We start from the raw sequence: 13,572 nt of genomic DNA, 5'->3' as shown, positions 1-13,572 counted from the left end.
TTAACCTTTCTCGAATTTGTTGTACATGTAATGGAGCTCTGGCAAGTTCTTGTTGATGGCTGCAAGGCGTGATTCTTGGGTTCGGTGGTTTGATGTTACGAATCCAATTAAACATTCTGACGGATATACAATATATAAAGTTGCATCAAAAGTAAGCATTGAGTTTTCCCTGTTACAAACAACAACTGCATCAAAGTCTTCTAATGGAATTAAGTTTCTGCTATTGGTCTCTCGTTTTCCGGTAATCCACAGCAAACCATTGAGATACAACGCCGTGTGTTTCAGAACTAGATGTTGACTTTTATTTTTTGTTAAGTGTATTTGAGAGCCACAAGATCTGCTATTTATTCAACTGCTACCGTCTTCGTTTATGTCTTTTTCAAACTAAATGTTATACGTCTCTTTAATTTTAGTACTCTTTACTCTCGACCATGTTATCTTTTCCTTTCTTGTTTTGATATTTCCTGACTATTGTGCCTATTGTCTCTTCTGGCTCTTCTCGCCAGTCCCCTCTATTTCATGTAAGCCTATATTTATATTATATTCTTTCTGCATCTCTCTACCGCTTCTTCTGTCTCTTATTTCTTCCTTGCTCACTTCCCTCATTCTGTTACCGCCTTGATTCTGTCCCACACCTCTCTTTTTTTTCACTCTGGTCAATGTAAGTTTGAGCTAAATATCAAATGCTATGCGTTAATCAATTAATAAAGTATATGAAAACTAAATTATTTTAGTATTTCTAATTTATTGTGTATGGACTATGTCTGTATGTCTACTATGTTTACACATAGTATGTTCATACTATGTGTAGAACATAGTATGAACTAAATTCATGCACTATCTTTACCAACAGTTACAATTTTTTCTTGATAATCATCTTATACAAATATATGAGTTGGGCAACTTTTTTCCACAATTTACATCTATTGTAAGATATGAAATGGGTACATAAAACCAAACTTGGTAAAAGTGTATTCTATATATGCTAGCATAAGATGCTTTGGCAGTAGATACAGCGGTAATGAATGGATTGGAGTTTGATCTGCACTCGAACAATATTTTTAACAAGTCAAAAACTTAGTATTGGTTAATCTGAGGTTGAACGTGTAAGGCTAGGGCTGGGCAGCTGAAATAAGAGTGCTACATATAATGCCAGAAATTGATCAATTTGTTCTTCAGTCCGTTTCTCTTCTTAATTAGCTGGGCATGCAATGTAGCGAAGTTGTAGAAAAAAGTACCATGGTTGATCAACTTTTGCTACAGTCATGTGCTAAATTACATTTGCTCTAGATACTGGTATATAATATTTTGTTCATGCTACATACATCTGAGAGTTTAACTATGATGTAACTGCACGTATGATGGGTTGATTTAAACATTTGACCATCATCTAAGGAAACTATCATTCTAGCAAAACAACAACAGCTTACAAAAGTGGTCCTAAAAGTTTGAGCTGCAAAGCTTCATCAGCAAATAAACACGATTGGTGAAGCAGAATGGCAATTGGATTTGCTACCAACAAAGTATTACATTCAATTGAGGTTGTTAGAACCTTTCCATCTCATAAAAATAATTTGCTTTCTGTACTTTTTTCTTTTCGTGATAAATTTCTTTTTAGCTAATAAGCGATTCTAACTAACTAGTTGTTAAGAAATAAAAAGACTTGATTAACAATAATAAGTAATAATTTAAGGTTTTGCTAGAAATAAATTTCAGCTAGAGCTTTGGCTGTGCTTGTTTTTATTGACTTCAGCATGCACTTCGGCTTAAGCCGTTTTTCTTAACCAAAGCTCCTATATCAGAGGGTTTATCCGCTCGTACCTTCTACACAATGTTAGCACACAGTTTGAACCCGTAATGCCAACTGATGAGTCATGTAATACAGGCTGCCAAAGAAAAGCTGCACACATGAGTGTAGATTTACTAAACAGCGATGATGTGAGGCACCTCGGACGGCATTTTTTGAAAATTTTAATAATAGGCTGCTTACCGAAAAAATCGAGAGCTCAAAACATCTTTTTCATCGCGTTTTTTTGGGCTCATTTTCTCGGCGTTCATCCTATTAAACATCCTGTAACAAGCTACGAGCATTTTAAAATAATTTATCTATCTTTCATAAAAGACTGAAATTATTTTGAAGGCTGAATTTAGATAATAATGAGTTTTAAGACACCCATCTCTATCATTCTAAATCGGACTAAACATCTCCAACTTCCATTACTAAAAAGCTAGTACATGTCACAAACTGGTGGAGCTTGTTGTGTTGATTGTGTCATTTGCGAGACCGTTATTGAAGTTAGTGGACCAATCTTTATTTTGAGTACAGAATCGGAATCAGCGTGTCTGATTTACCTAGAAAAAACAATAAAAACTGTTCGTGCCAGTTATGGTTTAATTATTTCTATGGCATTGCTCTCGAAGTTTCAATGAAAAAAAACGTTAAGCCTTGGAGTTGGAAAACGAGAGAGTTGGTTGTTATTGATGTAAGCGGTTCATTATTAATATGATTTTGTAGACATTTTTTCTGACTAGCTATTATGGGTTCGAAAAAATCAAAGAATGTCAAATGGAGGTTCAATTAAAGGTCGACGCTCCTTCTTTCAACCCTTCTCCCATAATGGTGGTCAAATAGAGGTGGGGTTCAATTAGAGGTTTTAAGGTGTATTCTGCTAATAACGATTTTGGAATAAACATAACTACTGATATATATTATTGTATTCCGTCATTAAATAACTAAAATACAATAATGTACAACAATTGTTATTACATGTTTTTTACATTAGAGCTTATTGTACCATAGGTATTTCCTGTGCATTCACCAGAGGCGACAACAGAGATCATTGTCTGGAAGAGGTACAAAGACTTCCTCAAGCTACACAAAACGTTATATTTGGTTCATCGAAATCTTCATCGACCTCAAGCGTTTCCAGGATTTCCAAAACCTCAAATATTTGGTAATATTGGCTTCGCTTGTCAGATATTACACATGAAGCTATCAAGTTTGGGCTGCCTGGTCGACTAGTTAATTGAGGAGATGTATATTATTTGTCGAAAGATGGGCATACAGAATTGTCTGTATTCAAATTCATGTTATTTGTATTACGTAGAGGATTGGTACCAGCTAAACGTTTCAGACGTCAGACTTTGTAGTATAACCTAGTGAGACGCTGGAGAAGGTTGATTGTAACTTGCTAGCTGTTCACTTTCACAGTATGCTAACCAGTAATGTCTAATTCAGCAAAACATGGAAATCTCGTTGGCAAAACAATTCATTTGAAACACTTCGTATGGCCTTGAAAATGGCTTTTTATGCTGAGACTTTTTAAACGAAAGTTGATTTTATACCTTCTTTTGCGTCATATAGAAAAATAGCTTTGGTCAAAGAAAGATTTTCTTTAAACTCCACAATGTAGCACTAGAATTTTAAAGTAATTTTTTTCTATTTTTTGTTTTTTAGAATGTTCTTGTACATTCCAGTATCAATAACTCGGCAGACATTGCTGAGATGCCTCGTGTTTTCTGTATTCATGGTGGTAATTCGTTTACTCACACTTAATTTTTGTAGCTGTTCAGGCAGTTATGTTGTTGTACCTGATGTTCTAGCGTGCTTGCTATGCTTGTCAAGGATATATGTAATAATCAACCTGCGTGTCTAAGGCCTGTTAATAACTGGTATTATTAATTTTTTGTTATGAAATTAATATTGTATTTGCAAGTTTGTTGTTTTCTCATAATCTTTTATTAACAAATTCTAATGTTGGTTCTCACATTTTTTTTCATTGAGCTCTAGTTATCTATATAATTGAGCAAATTAATACTTGTAAAAAATTTGCTAGCTCTTTTATTAATGTTTGGTAAAAATAATTCAGTGAATTTAGGTTGCTTATGTGAACAGATTACTAATATATCGCTACTTAGCGTCCATATAATGTACTAAATTAAGAATGGTTTTTCTCTTTTAAAGCATTATTTAGGAAAGAGAAGACAACTCCTTCTATTACACAGGCAAATGGTTGTACACTAGTCTTTTGTACATTTGTCCTAAATGATAATTCATAAACCTGTTTTGTGAACAAGTTTCTAGTTTTCCTGTTGTTTTACATGTGATGTAGTCATCTGATATTTCAACCCTCAACTTGATAAATAACTGTTGCATTCTTGCAAGCCATTGCTAAGCAGTGTAGACAAAAAGGTGGTTTCTCGACTTGGCACAAAGAGCTTTTTGGATTAAATCGAGCGGTTAAATTGACAAATTAAATTAAAAAAGCCGCAAAACTGGTTAATATGGTTTTACTGGGAACAAAAGGGAGAGCAGTGCCAATGTTGAGCACTACTTGATATTCAACGGTTTTTCAGGAAGATTCGATGAAGCTATTATTGAGGAAAGACGTCAAGCCGCTCTTGAACTTTTAAATTTCATCGCATCACAGGCGCACCTCTTCAATTCCCTGGCAGTTCAGCAGTTTTTTGAGGTGAGTACTAGATGTAGTACAACAAATTGCCTTTTGTCTACTCCAATTAAGGTCTATCAAGTGATTTTATGTCATCTAGGGATGTAACAGGGTAACAATTTATTTAGAAGTCAGATGCTTCGGTATTGTGTCTATTTCCTTTTTAATAATATTTGTACATAAAGTTTTTCTTAATCTCTAGACGACTATTCCATACGAAGAAACAAATTCTACAGATGAGCCCAACATCCTTCAACCAGAAAGTTTCACTCCTTTGATTCAGTCTGAAACTCCTGACTCAGAGGGTGGCAGTGCGACTAACTCTGATGAGATAAACTCTGAAAGTACATCTATTGAGGATAGGATTCCAGAAAACAGTCCTCAAGCAGGCGGTCATCTAGAAAACAGCCCATTACAAAACAAGCCTCCAGGAGGCGGACTCCCTTCTGACCAACTTTTTGAAGGAACACCTCTTGTAGTTAGTTCCCCTATAGACAGGTTTTCAGTAGACAGTTCTCTCGAAGACAGGGCACTTGAAGACCGGCCTCTTGAACACAGGTCACCTGTAGAGAGGTCATCTGTAGAGGGACTTCCTTTAGACGATTCTATTGTGCACAGGCCTTTTGAAGAGAGGTCTTCTGTGGATAGGTTTAGCTCTGGAGGAGAGCCACTTACAGGAGATGACTTTGAGGAAGTGATAAAATCCCTAGCTGAGAATAACTGTGTAACCAGCGACCTGGATGATGGGTAGGCACATATGTTACACTATCTTGATTGTTTCTAAGACCGAAGTTGGTATTTGGTGTGTCTCGATTACAATGAGCTTACTTTATTTTCTACATGTCATTGTGAAGCAGACAGTCTGGGTACCTCAATTCTCATCATTGATTTAATTGTAATTAATTTTTAAACACTTTCGCTACCGCGAGCCACGCAGTACGGCTTGGCAAGGCGTTTGCATAAGGCCAAGAGCCGCATGATGCGTCTTTAACAGGCTTTGTACAAATGGTTTCTGATTAGTGAGTAGTTAATTAATTAGCCTATCATATCTGCGCTTAAATGAAAGGAAACAATTATATGCATGTGTTGAGCCAATAAAAATATGTTTACAACCTATTCTGAGTGTAGTTTCGCTTTGCCAAAATTTAATTTTTATCGCTAATTTTTGTTAACAATGACTAGTCATGTCAGACGCAACACAGCAATGAATTTTCACTAATTTTACATATATGGACTTGGAGTGATTTTTATTGAACAATAGTACTACTGAGAGTAATTATTTTGATCTTTATCAGTAATAATAATACTGTATGCTGTAATAATATTGAGAAATTGTCTGACTCTGTCCCACTCACGGTATCTCCATAAATGGCCGAAAAAGTGGTCGAGCGCTTTGTGCAACATATTTGTAGGATTTTTTATGGCATCAGGCGATGTAAAAATTTATGCTGATTATCAAAATATTTGGTATCAAAGCAGTTTTTATAGACCGTGTGGTTTAAAAGTTATGACATTTTATATGCGCCTTTGTCAAATATTAGATTTTACCGAATATGTAATTATGTCCTGGTGAAGAAATTAATTTGGTAGCAAAAGAGTTGGAGCGTTATACGCACTGTAAGCTTAAAATTAGGAAAGGTTTTAAAGTGCAAGATTTGCAAGTGATTGTTTTTTATGATTGCCGTTATTTTCATTCAAATTGATGTTTCTCTTAGAGGAGTGAGTTTGGAAATAGAAAGGACGCAGCTACTTGATGATTAATAAATTATTTAGAAGAATAGTACTACAGCACACTATAATACATTAGAAATTCAATCCCACATTCTCTGAACCGAGCATTATGGTACACCTGCTAACTGTTCTATTGCAGAAGTATAAGGTTTGGAAATAATAACAGTATTTCAGCAAGGTCTTCTATCGAAGTTGGCAACGTGTCGGAACTTCAGGATCAGTCAGTTCTTAGAGGAAGTATTATGAGTGAGTTTGACCCCTGCCATGGTACGGGCTTTTCCAGTCAGGTTGGTCAAATCTCCTGTCCGTCAACCTGTGTAATCAACTAGCACACTAGTGCACATTGAACCGCAATACGAACTTTATGCTTGGTCTGTAGAATATTGTGGTGATAATGTTTGTCAGCTTGGTTTTTGTAAGCATCATTTTGACAGAATGTGTTTCAAGTGCTTTTCTGCTGTCAGCTTATTTTGAGTCCAGCTTTTATACACCTCCGCCCCATCACCTCCGCCCCATCACCTCCGCCTCATCACCTCCGCCTCATCACCTCCGCCCCATCAACTCCGTCGCATCACCTCCGCCCCATCACCTCCGCCCCATCACCTCCGCCCCATCAACTCCGCCCCATCACCTCCGTCCCATCAACTCCGCCCCATCAACTCCGTCCCATCAACTCTGCCCCATCAACTCTGCCCCATCAACTCCGTCCCATCAACTCCGCCCATCAACTCCGTCGCATCAATGCAAATAATGCTCAGTTTCATAGTGGAAAGGAAAGCAATTCTTCTGGTAATGTAACCTATTGGAAGATAATATTATAGTACAATGTATTAAGTTTTTGCTAATGCTTCATGAAGTAAATCAATGCAGAATTGAACTTTCATGGAACAATGTCTTGTATTCCGTCCGACATCTGCTTTATTAAGCCGGTTAATAGTTTTAATGCCTAAAATTGTTACCAAGAAGCTTCATGTATCACAGTTTCGCACGCTACCAGTTTAATAAACTTCATTATTCTCCAACTTCTTCCGGCTTCAACCTTCGAGTTTTAGATTTGCTAATCCCACGACCAAACGAGCGGAGCGAATGTTTGAGAGTTTTCCCACGACCAAACGAGCGGAGCGAATGTTTGAGAGTTTTCCCACGACCAAACGAGCGGAGCGAATATTTGAGAGTTTTCCCACGACCAAACGAGCGGAGCGAATGTTAGAGAGTTTTTATAATAAATGCATGTGCACACAACTCAAGAAAATTATTCATCAACAGCGTCGCAAACCTTTGTACTGAAATCTCATCAACAAATTTAACCATTTTTCTGTGGAGTCGTTTAAGTATAATAACGATACAAAACACATATAAGCCTATTTAAATATGTTACCAAGTCTTTGAAAAGTGTCGACAGTATCTTAAAACTTACCCTTTTGAACGGATTATACACAAATAGGCAGATTAATTTGGCCGAAAATCATTATTAAAACTTGCTAAGCCTTACTTTTATTCAAATTAAGACCGGCAATTGAAACGCCGAGAGACAGAGAATAGAACCATTAAGTCATTTGCATTTCACGAAAAAAAGTGCACATTTCACCAGTCTATGGCATTGTCGAATTGCCGAAGGTTTCTATAATTAACGTAGAAGTACAGAAATCGTTTCTTTTTGCCGATTTCAAAGTAACTGACATTTTGGAAACTTTTGAGTACTTTGGTATTCTAACTGATGTCCAACGCAGTGTAAGTAGAGGAAATGACGATGATATTTTTTCTAACGATTCTTATGAGATTATTACAATATTTAATTATAAGTTTGGATGACTATTGAAGTGTTATAGTCACACTAACAACATCGATGATGGGCAATATGTTACTGTTATTATTTTTTCTAAATAGTTTTGTTAAATAGATTTTCTAAAAATCTATATAAATATCACAACTTCTTGATATTGTTAGCTATGGCGTTTTGAAATGTAAACAAAATTGTGCATTGGTTTTCTATTATTACTGTATTACTATATTAATAATATTGTTTATTCTAATAATATCAGTGCATTTTACTTCTAATATTGGCCAATATTGCATTTCTCCTATTGCAGGGGGAGAGATATAAACATATAATCTTTTCCTTTCATTATTGCTGTTTGTTGTATATAATAACACCCATGCCCAGTACATTACAGCTACCATTGCAGTTATCCTATTTCACTGCAGTGCCATTTGACTGCTAATATTGCATTTCTCAACCATCAGTACCCTTTCTTTTTTCCAATATCACTTTGGTGGTGGGCTGTATGACAGGGGAATTTCTAGTATAAATATAATTATATGAATATATGAAATCCACCAGCAATAAGATTTCTATGTGGAAAGTCGGAAATTCGACAACATGAATCATACAACATGCTGTTCATGTCAGCAATGTCATGAATCATACAACATGCTGCTCATGTCAGCAATGTCATGAATCATACAACATACTGCTCATGTCAGCAATGTCATGAATCATACAACATGCTGCTCATGTCTGCAATGTCATGAATCATACAACATGCTGCTCATGTCAGCAAAGTCATGAATCATATAACATGCTGCTCGTGTCAGCTATGTCATAAATCATATAACATGCTGCTCATGTCAGCAATGTCATGAATCATACAACATGCTGCTCATGTCAGCAATGTCATAAATCATATAACATGCTGCTCATGTCAGCAATGTCATGAATCATACAACATGCTGCTCATGTCAGCAATGTCATGAATCATACAACATGCTGCTCATGTCAGCAAAGTCATGAATCATATAACATGCTGCTCATGTCAGCAATGTCATGAATCATATAACATGCTGCTCCTGTCAGCAATGTCATGAATCATACAACATGCTGCTCATGTCAGCAATGTCATGAATCATACAACATGCTGCTCATGTCAGCAATGTCATGAATCATACAACATACTGCTCATGTCAGCAATGTCATGAATCATACAACATACATGTACATATTGCCATATTGTATCGGTTTGCGTAGACCTACAATCATTCTATAATCGTTTAGGATTCAAACATCACAAACTCTCAGCTATTGGCTGATTGTGGCACAGTGAGCCAATCAGAAGGTAGTGCGGATGAAACGAGTCTCCAACGTCTTTTCCCGGCAGATACTCTTGCTACATATGTTCAGGTATAACACTCAGCAGCACTGATGGGTGGCTGTCCACCTTACTCCTATTCAGCTTGACAGCCTATCATAACTGCCAACATCTATGTTCTGTATATGTGTCAATGTGATGAGACGGTTATTGCTGGTCTTGCTGTAACACGCATGAATCTTCCCGGGGCATGATTGTTCGATTCGTTTGCAATATTTAATGGTTGCACACAATTCGCAGGGCAAGCAGGACTATTTATATAAAGCTGTCAAGCAGATCCGCAAGGCGCGTAAGGAGGAGGGTCAAGGTCATTACCAAGTAGCCTTTGACTATTATAAGAGAGCTGTGGCTATGCTACTTACAGGGGTGCAAGGTATCTTCCAAATCTTTACTATAATAAGGTCTGTGTCCGTCGGTTCGTATCTTTCAAATTTCAAGAATACAGAAGCTGTCAACATATTTATTCATCTGATGTTGAACTTATTACAGGGTAATATTGTGTCCCATACAGGTGACTCAGAGTGATATTGTATCTCATACAGGTGACTCAGAGTGATATTGTGTCCCATACAGGTGACTCAGAGTGATATTGTATCTCATACAGGTGACTCAGAGTGATATTGTGTCCCATACAGGTGACTCAGAGTGATATTGTGTCCCATACAGGTGACTCAGAGTGATGTTGTGTCCCATACAGGTGACTCAAAGTGATATTGTATCCCATACAGGTGACTCAGAGTGATATTGTGTCCCATACAGGTGACTCAGAGTGATATTGTGTCCCATACAGGTGACTCAGAGTGATATTGTATCTCATACAGGTGACTCAGAGTGATATTGTATCCCATACAGGTGACTCAGAGTGATATTGTGTCCCATACAGGTGACTCAGAGTGATATTATATCCCATACAGGTGACTCAGAGTGATATTGTGTCCCATACAGGTGACTCAGAGTGATATTATATCCCATACAGGTGACTCAGAGTGATATTGTATCCCATACAGGTGACTCAGAGTGATATTGTATCCCATACAGGCAACTCAGAGTGATATTGTGTCCCATACAGGTGACTCAGAGTGATATTGTGTCCCATACAGGTGACTCAGAGTGACGCTGTACCTCATACAGGTGACTCAGAGTGACACTGTATCTCATACAGGTGACTCAGAGTGACGCTGTATCTCAAACATGTGAATCAGAGTGACCCTGTATCTTATACAGGTGACTTAGAGGGATACTTTATCATATACAGGTGACTCAGAGTGACCTGTATCTTATACAGGCGACTCAGAGTGATACTGTATCCCATACAGGTGACTCGGAGTGATACAGTATCCCATGCAGGTGACTCAGAGTGATACTGTATCCCATACAGGTGACTCAGATGAAGCAAGAAGATGTGTTGTAAGGCGCAAGACAGCGGAGTATCTTCTGTACGCTGAAGAATTGCACACTCGGCACCTTGACAGCACGGGTGAGGACAGTAATAGGTGGAGTGAGCAGAAAGTCCCGAGGCATGTGGCTAAGCTGAGAGCTGGACTGGCTGAGCTCGCTAATTTCAAGGTTATCACTATAACCCCATAATTGTCAGTTCATTTGTTATAGTTCTGTTATGCGGGTACTCGATACAGTCATACCTCGACATACGAGCCTAATTTTATTTAAAGTTATTAAAACTTACTAACGGAGCTTGTATGTTTATTTTTTGCATCTCAAAGCAGCCTTTTCTATATAAAATAACTAAATACAAATTAATCCGTTTCTATCCTATGAAAAACCACCCAAAAGCAGGATGTTACGATTGAAAAATTTGTTTTAATCGTTCACTACCTACACTCACAAAGTTACAAATACCTATCTAGCGGTTATGATCTACAATAAAATGTGACACTACTATGTACAGTACTGTATGAGTTCTTAAAGATGTGGTTGCGTCAAATTTGAGTTGATTTTATTTGAGTTATTGAGTTTGAGTATTTTTTTTGTCCCTTAGTTGATATGTTGTTTGTTGTGTTAGGCGATCTCAATGTCAAGATATTTGAAGATTAAAATCGAAAAAATTCGATCGCGATAAAAACGCTCAGGCCAAAAAAACATGCCCAGACTTGCCCAAAATGATGTAACGTGTGATACAACCTGTCTCTATCTCTCGTATTCACATCGGCTAATGCGATAAAAGTCTAGTCCTACGTGGCTCTATTGGCATATATTTTATTTTTTACTCATGTTGGCTAAAATAAAATTTTAAATCCAGCTACAGATAAATTATTATGAATGTTTCAAATGCCTCAAATAAGGGAAATTGAAAACTTGTCATATTAACTTCCTCTAAATGCTGTGTAAACATTTGAGTACCGACTACCAATTCTACCGGTCTACTGTAATTATGTCGTTGAGTTAGTTTATTTCATCACGGCCTTTGTATCAGCTAAGTTCTCAGTTGCTACACGCACACCGGAAACTAGCTACTAAATAAAATATGCACGCTGCCATATTTGGGAATAATGTGTTCAAATATATGGCGAAACCAAATGCATCCCAAAAAGTCATGTATAGTCTACGTTATCTAGTCATTATTGGTATCAATTTGTAAAAAATTTTACTGGTCCCATCCGATTAGTTAGTTCAAGTACAAAACAAATGATTTTATGAGTTGACTGAAATAGTGAACACAAAACAACGTTGAGTTCGTTGAAATCAATTAACCCACTGATTCTGGCAAAGGGTTAATAAAACCATTCTTGCACTTGGTTGGCGGTTTGTGGACTCAGCTGTTTTCACTTTGTAGGGTGGCGAATAAAATTTTTTGAACTTAATATTTAGTTCGTTGGAATCGAGTCGAGCTATTCAAAAGTACCTGTCAAGTGTCAATATCAATCCATCTATCAGAAAAGATTTCAGCACAGATGATAACAGGGCTATAATATATTCAATATGTTCTGCAAATCATGTTTTGCATTGTCTTCAACAATATTATTTTATTACATAATTTTTACAAGCAAAAAAATTTTCATCGCAGCACAAATTTTTTATTAAAAACATCCATCCAAGTCGTGGCCATTCACATAGTTTCAGTTCATATAATAGGACAAATTAATCTGCTGCAGCAAACTCAAACAAAACATATTATGGTTTGTGCAGCACACATTCGTGTTTCTTTCCCATTTATGGCAGTTTCCAGACCGACACGACTGCTCCGCTAGTAAACCTGTAAACATAAACATCCTGCAACATTAAAACAAATGTAATAAATGTCATTCATATATATATATGTCGTTCTAACGCGTATCTACTGAAGCTTTCAATTTGAGATTTACATAGATTGCTAGTGTAATTTTCAAAACGAATAAATGTTTAACAAAAGCATAAATATGCCAAGCCAACAATTCGAAGCTTTGTTTCTGAGAGTTGAAGATGAGCATTGATCAATCGATTTTTCTCACTTTTTACACACTGAACATAAATGCTAATCATAAATCTAATTTACTAGCTAAAAATGCCAAAGAAAATGCTATAGCTAGGTGAAATGATAAAAAGTTGTGAAACGATTAAAAAGTTATACAACGATGATTCGTGATCGCAAAAAGTTATAATTTTACTTATTAGTAGATGTATTCATGACTAGTAAAATTATTACCGTTAGCTTAGAAAATATGTCTAGGATACTCAAAGTTGAAGATAAATTTACCTCCATTCTCCTATCTTCCTTTGCAGCATAACGCTGCTGATGCCTGTCAGCTCTAACCATAACCTGTCTGCATGTCTGATGAATAATGTGAAATAAATATCTCAATGCATATAGCTACTAGAATCTACTAGTAGTCGATGTGCGTAACTAACTAGTAATAGAGTAATCTCCCTAACAACGAGAATCTTTGACATCACAGATAACTCGTTTTACGAGTGATAAAATTTAATATGACCTATATAAAAATTTCGTCCTGATAGTTGGCTAAAAAAGAGATCTTTTATTTATCGCTCGTGGGCTCTTTTCAAATGTATCACTCATTACGTCACGAATGAAGCACCCGCTGGAATCTGAGCTTTTTAAAAGATGGCCTCATTCAAACGCATATATCTCTGGACAGGGTTAGTCTACAAAGACAAAATTGACATCTAATTGTACCTGATGTTTTAGCCTTTGATTGGTCTTAATTCCATTAAATCGACCTTTTTGACGCAACCACATCTTTAATGTACCTTCAATACAGACTGTGGTGGCTAACTGCGGTGTGAATAAT

At 36.6% G+C, this 13,572-nt stretch overlaps 1 protein-coding gene across 2 annotated transcripts in view; it reads left to right on the top strand.

Annotated features, from left to right (window-relative positions):
* Nucleotides 1-18: 18 nt before the first annotated feature.
* Nucleotides 19-13,572, top strand: part of LOC137399688 (ribosomal protein S6 kinase-like 1) — a 34,775-nt gene continuing 21,221 nt past the window's right edge. For both annotated transcript variants that reach the window (XM_068085882.1, XM_068085881.1), the window contains exons 1-8: nt 19-151; nt 2,801-2,954; nt 4,357-4,472; nt 4,654-5,198; nt 6,322-6,469; nt 9,235-9,360; nt 9,569-9,701; nt 10,707-10,894. In XM_068085882.1, coding sequence (XP_067941983.1) covers nt 56-151; nt 2,801-2,954; nt 4,357-4,472; nt 4,654-5,198; nt 6,322-6,469; nt 9,235-9,360; nt 9,569-9,701; nt 10,707-10,894 — 1,506 coding nt within the window. In that variant the 5' untranslated portion in view covers nt 19-55. The remainder of the gene's footprint in view (nt 152-2,800; nt 2,955-4,356; nt 4,473-4,653; nt 5,199-6,321; nt 6,470-9,234; nt 9,361-9,568; nt 9,702-10,706; nt 10,895-13,572) is intronic.

Source organism: Watersipora subatra, chromosome 7 (assembly GCF_963576615.1).
Source record: "Watersipora subatra chromosome 7, tzWatSuba1.1, whole genome shotgun sequence".
NCBI classification, from domain to species: domain Eukaryota; kingdom Metazoa; phylum Bryozoa; class Gymnolaemata; order Cheilostomatida; family Watersiporidae; genus Watersipora; species Watersipora subatra.
Note: the sequence above shows the minus strand (reverse complement) of the source record. Positions and strands in the feature narration are given on the sequence as shown.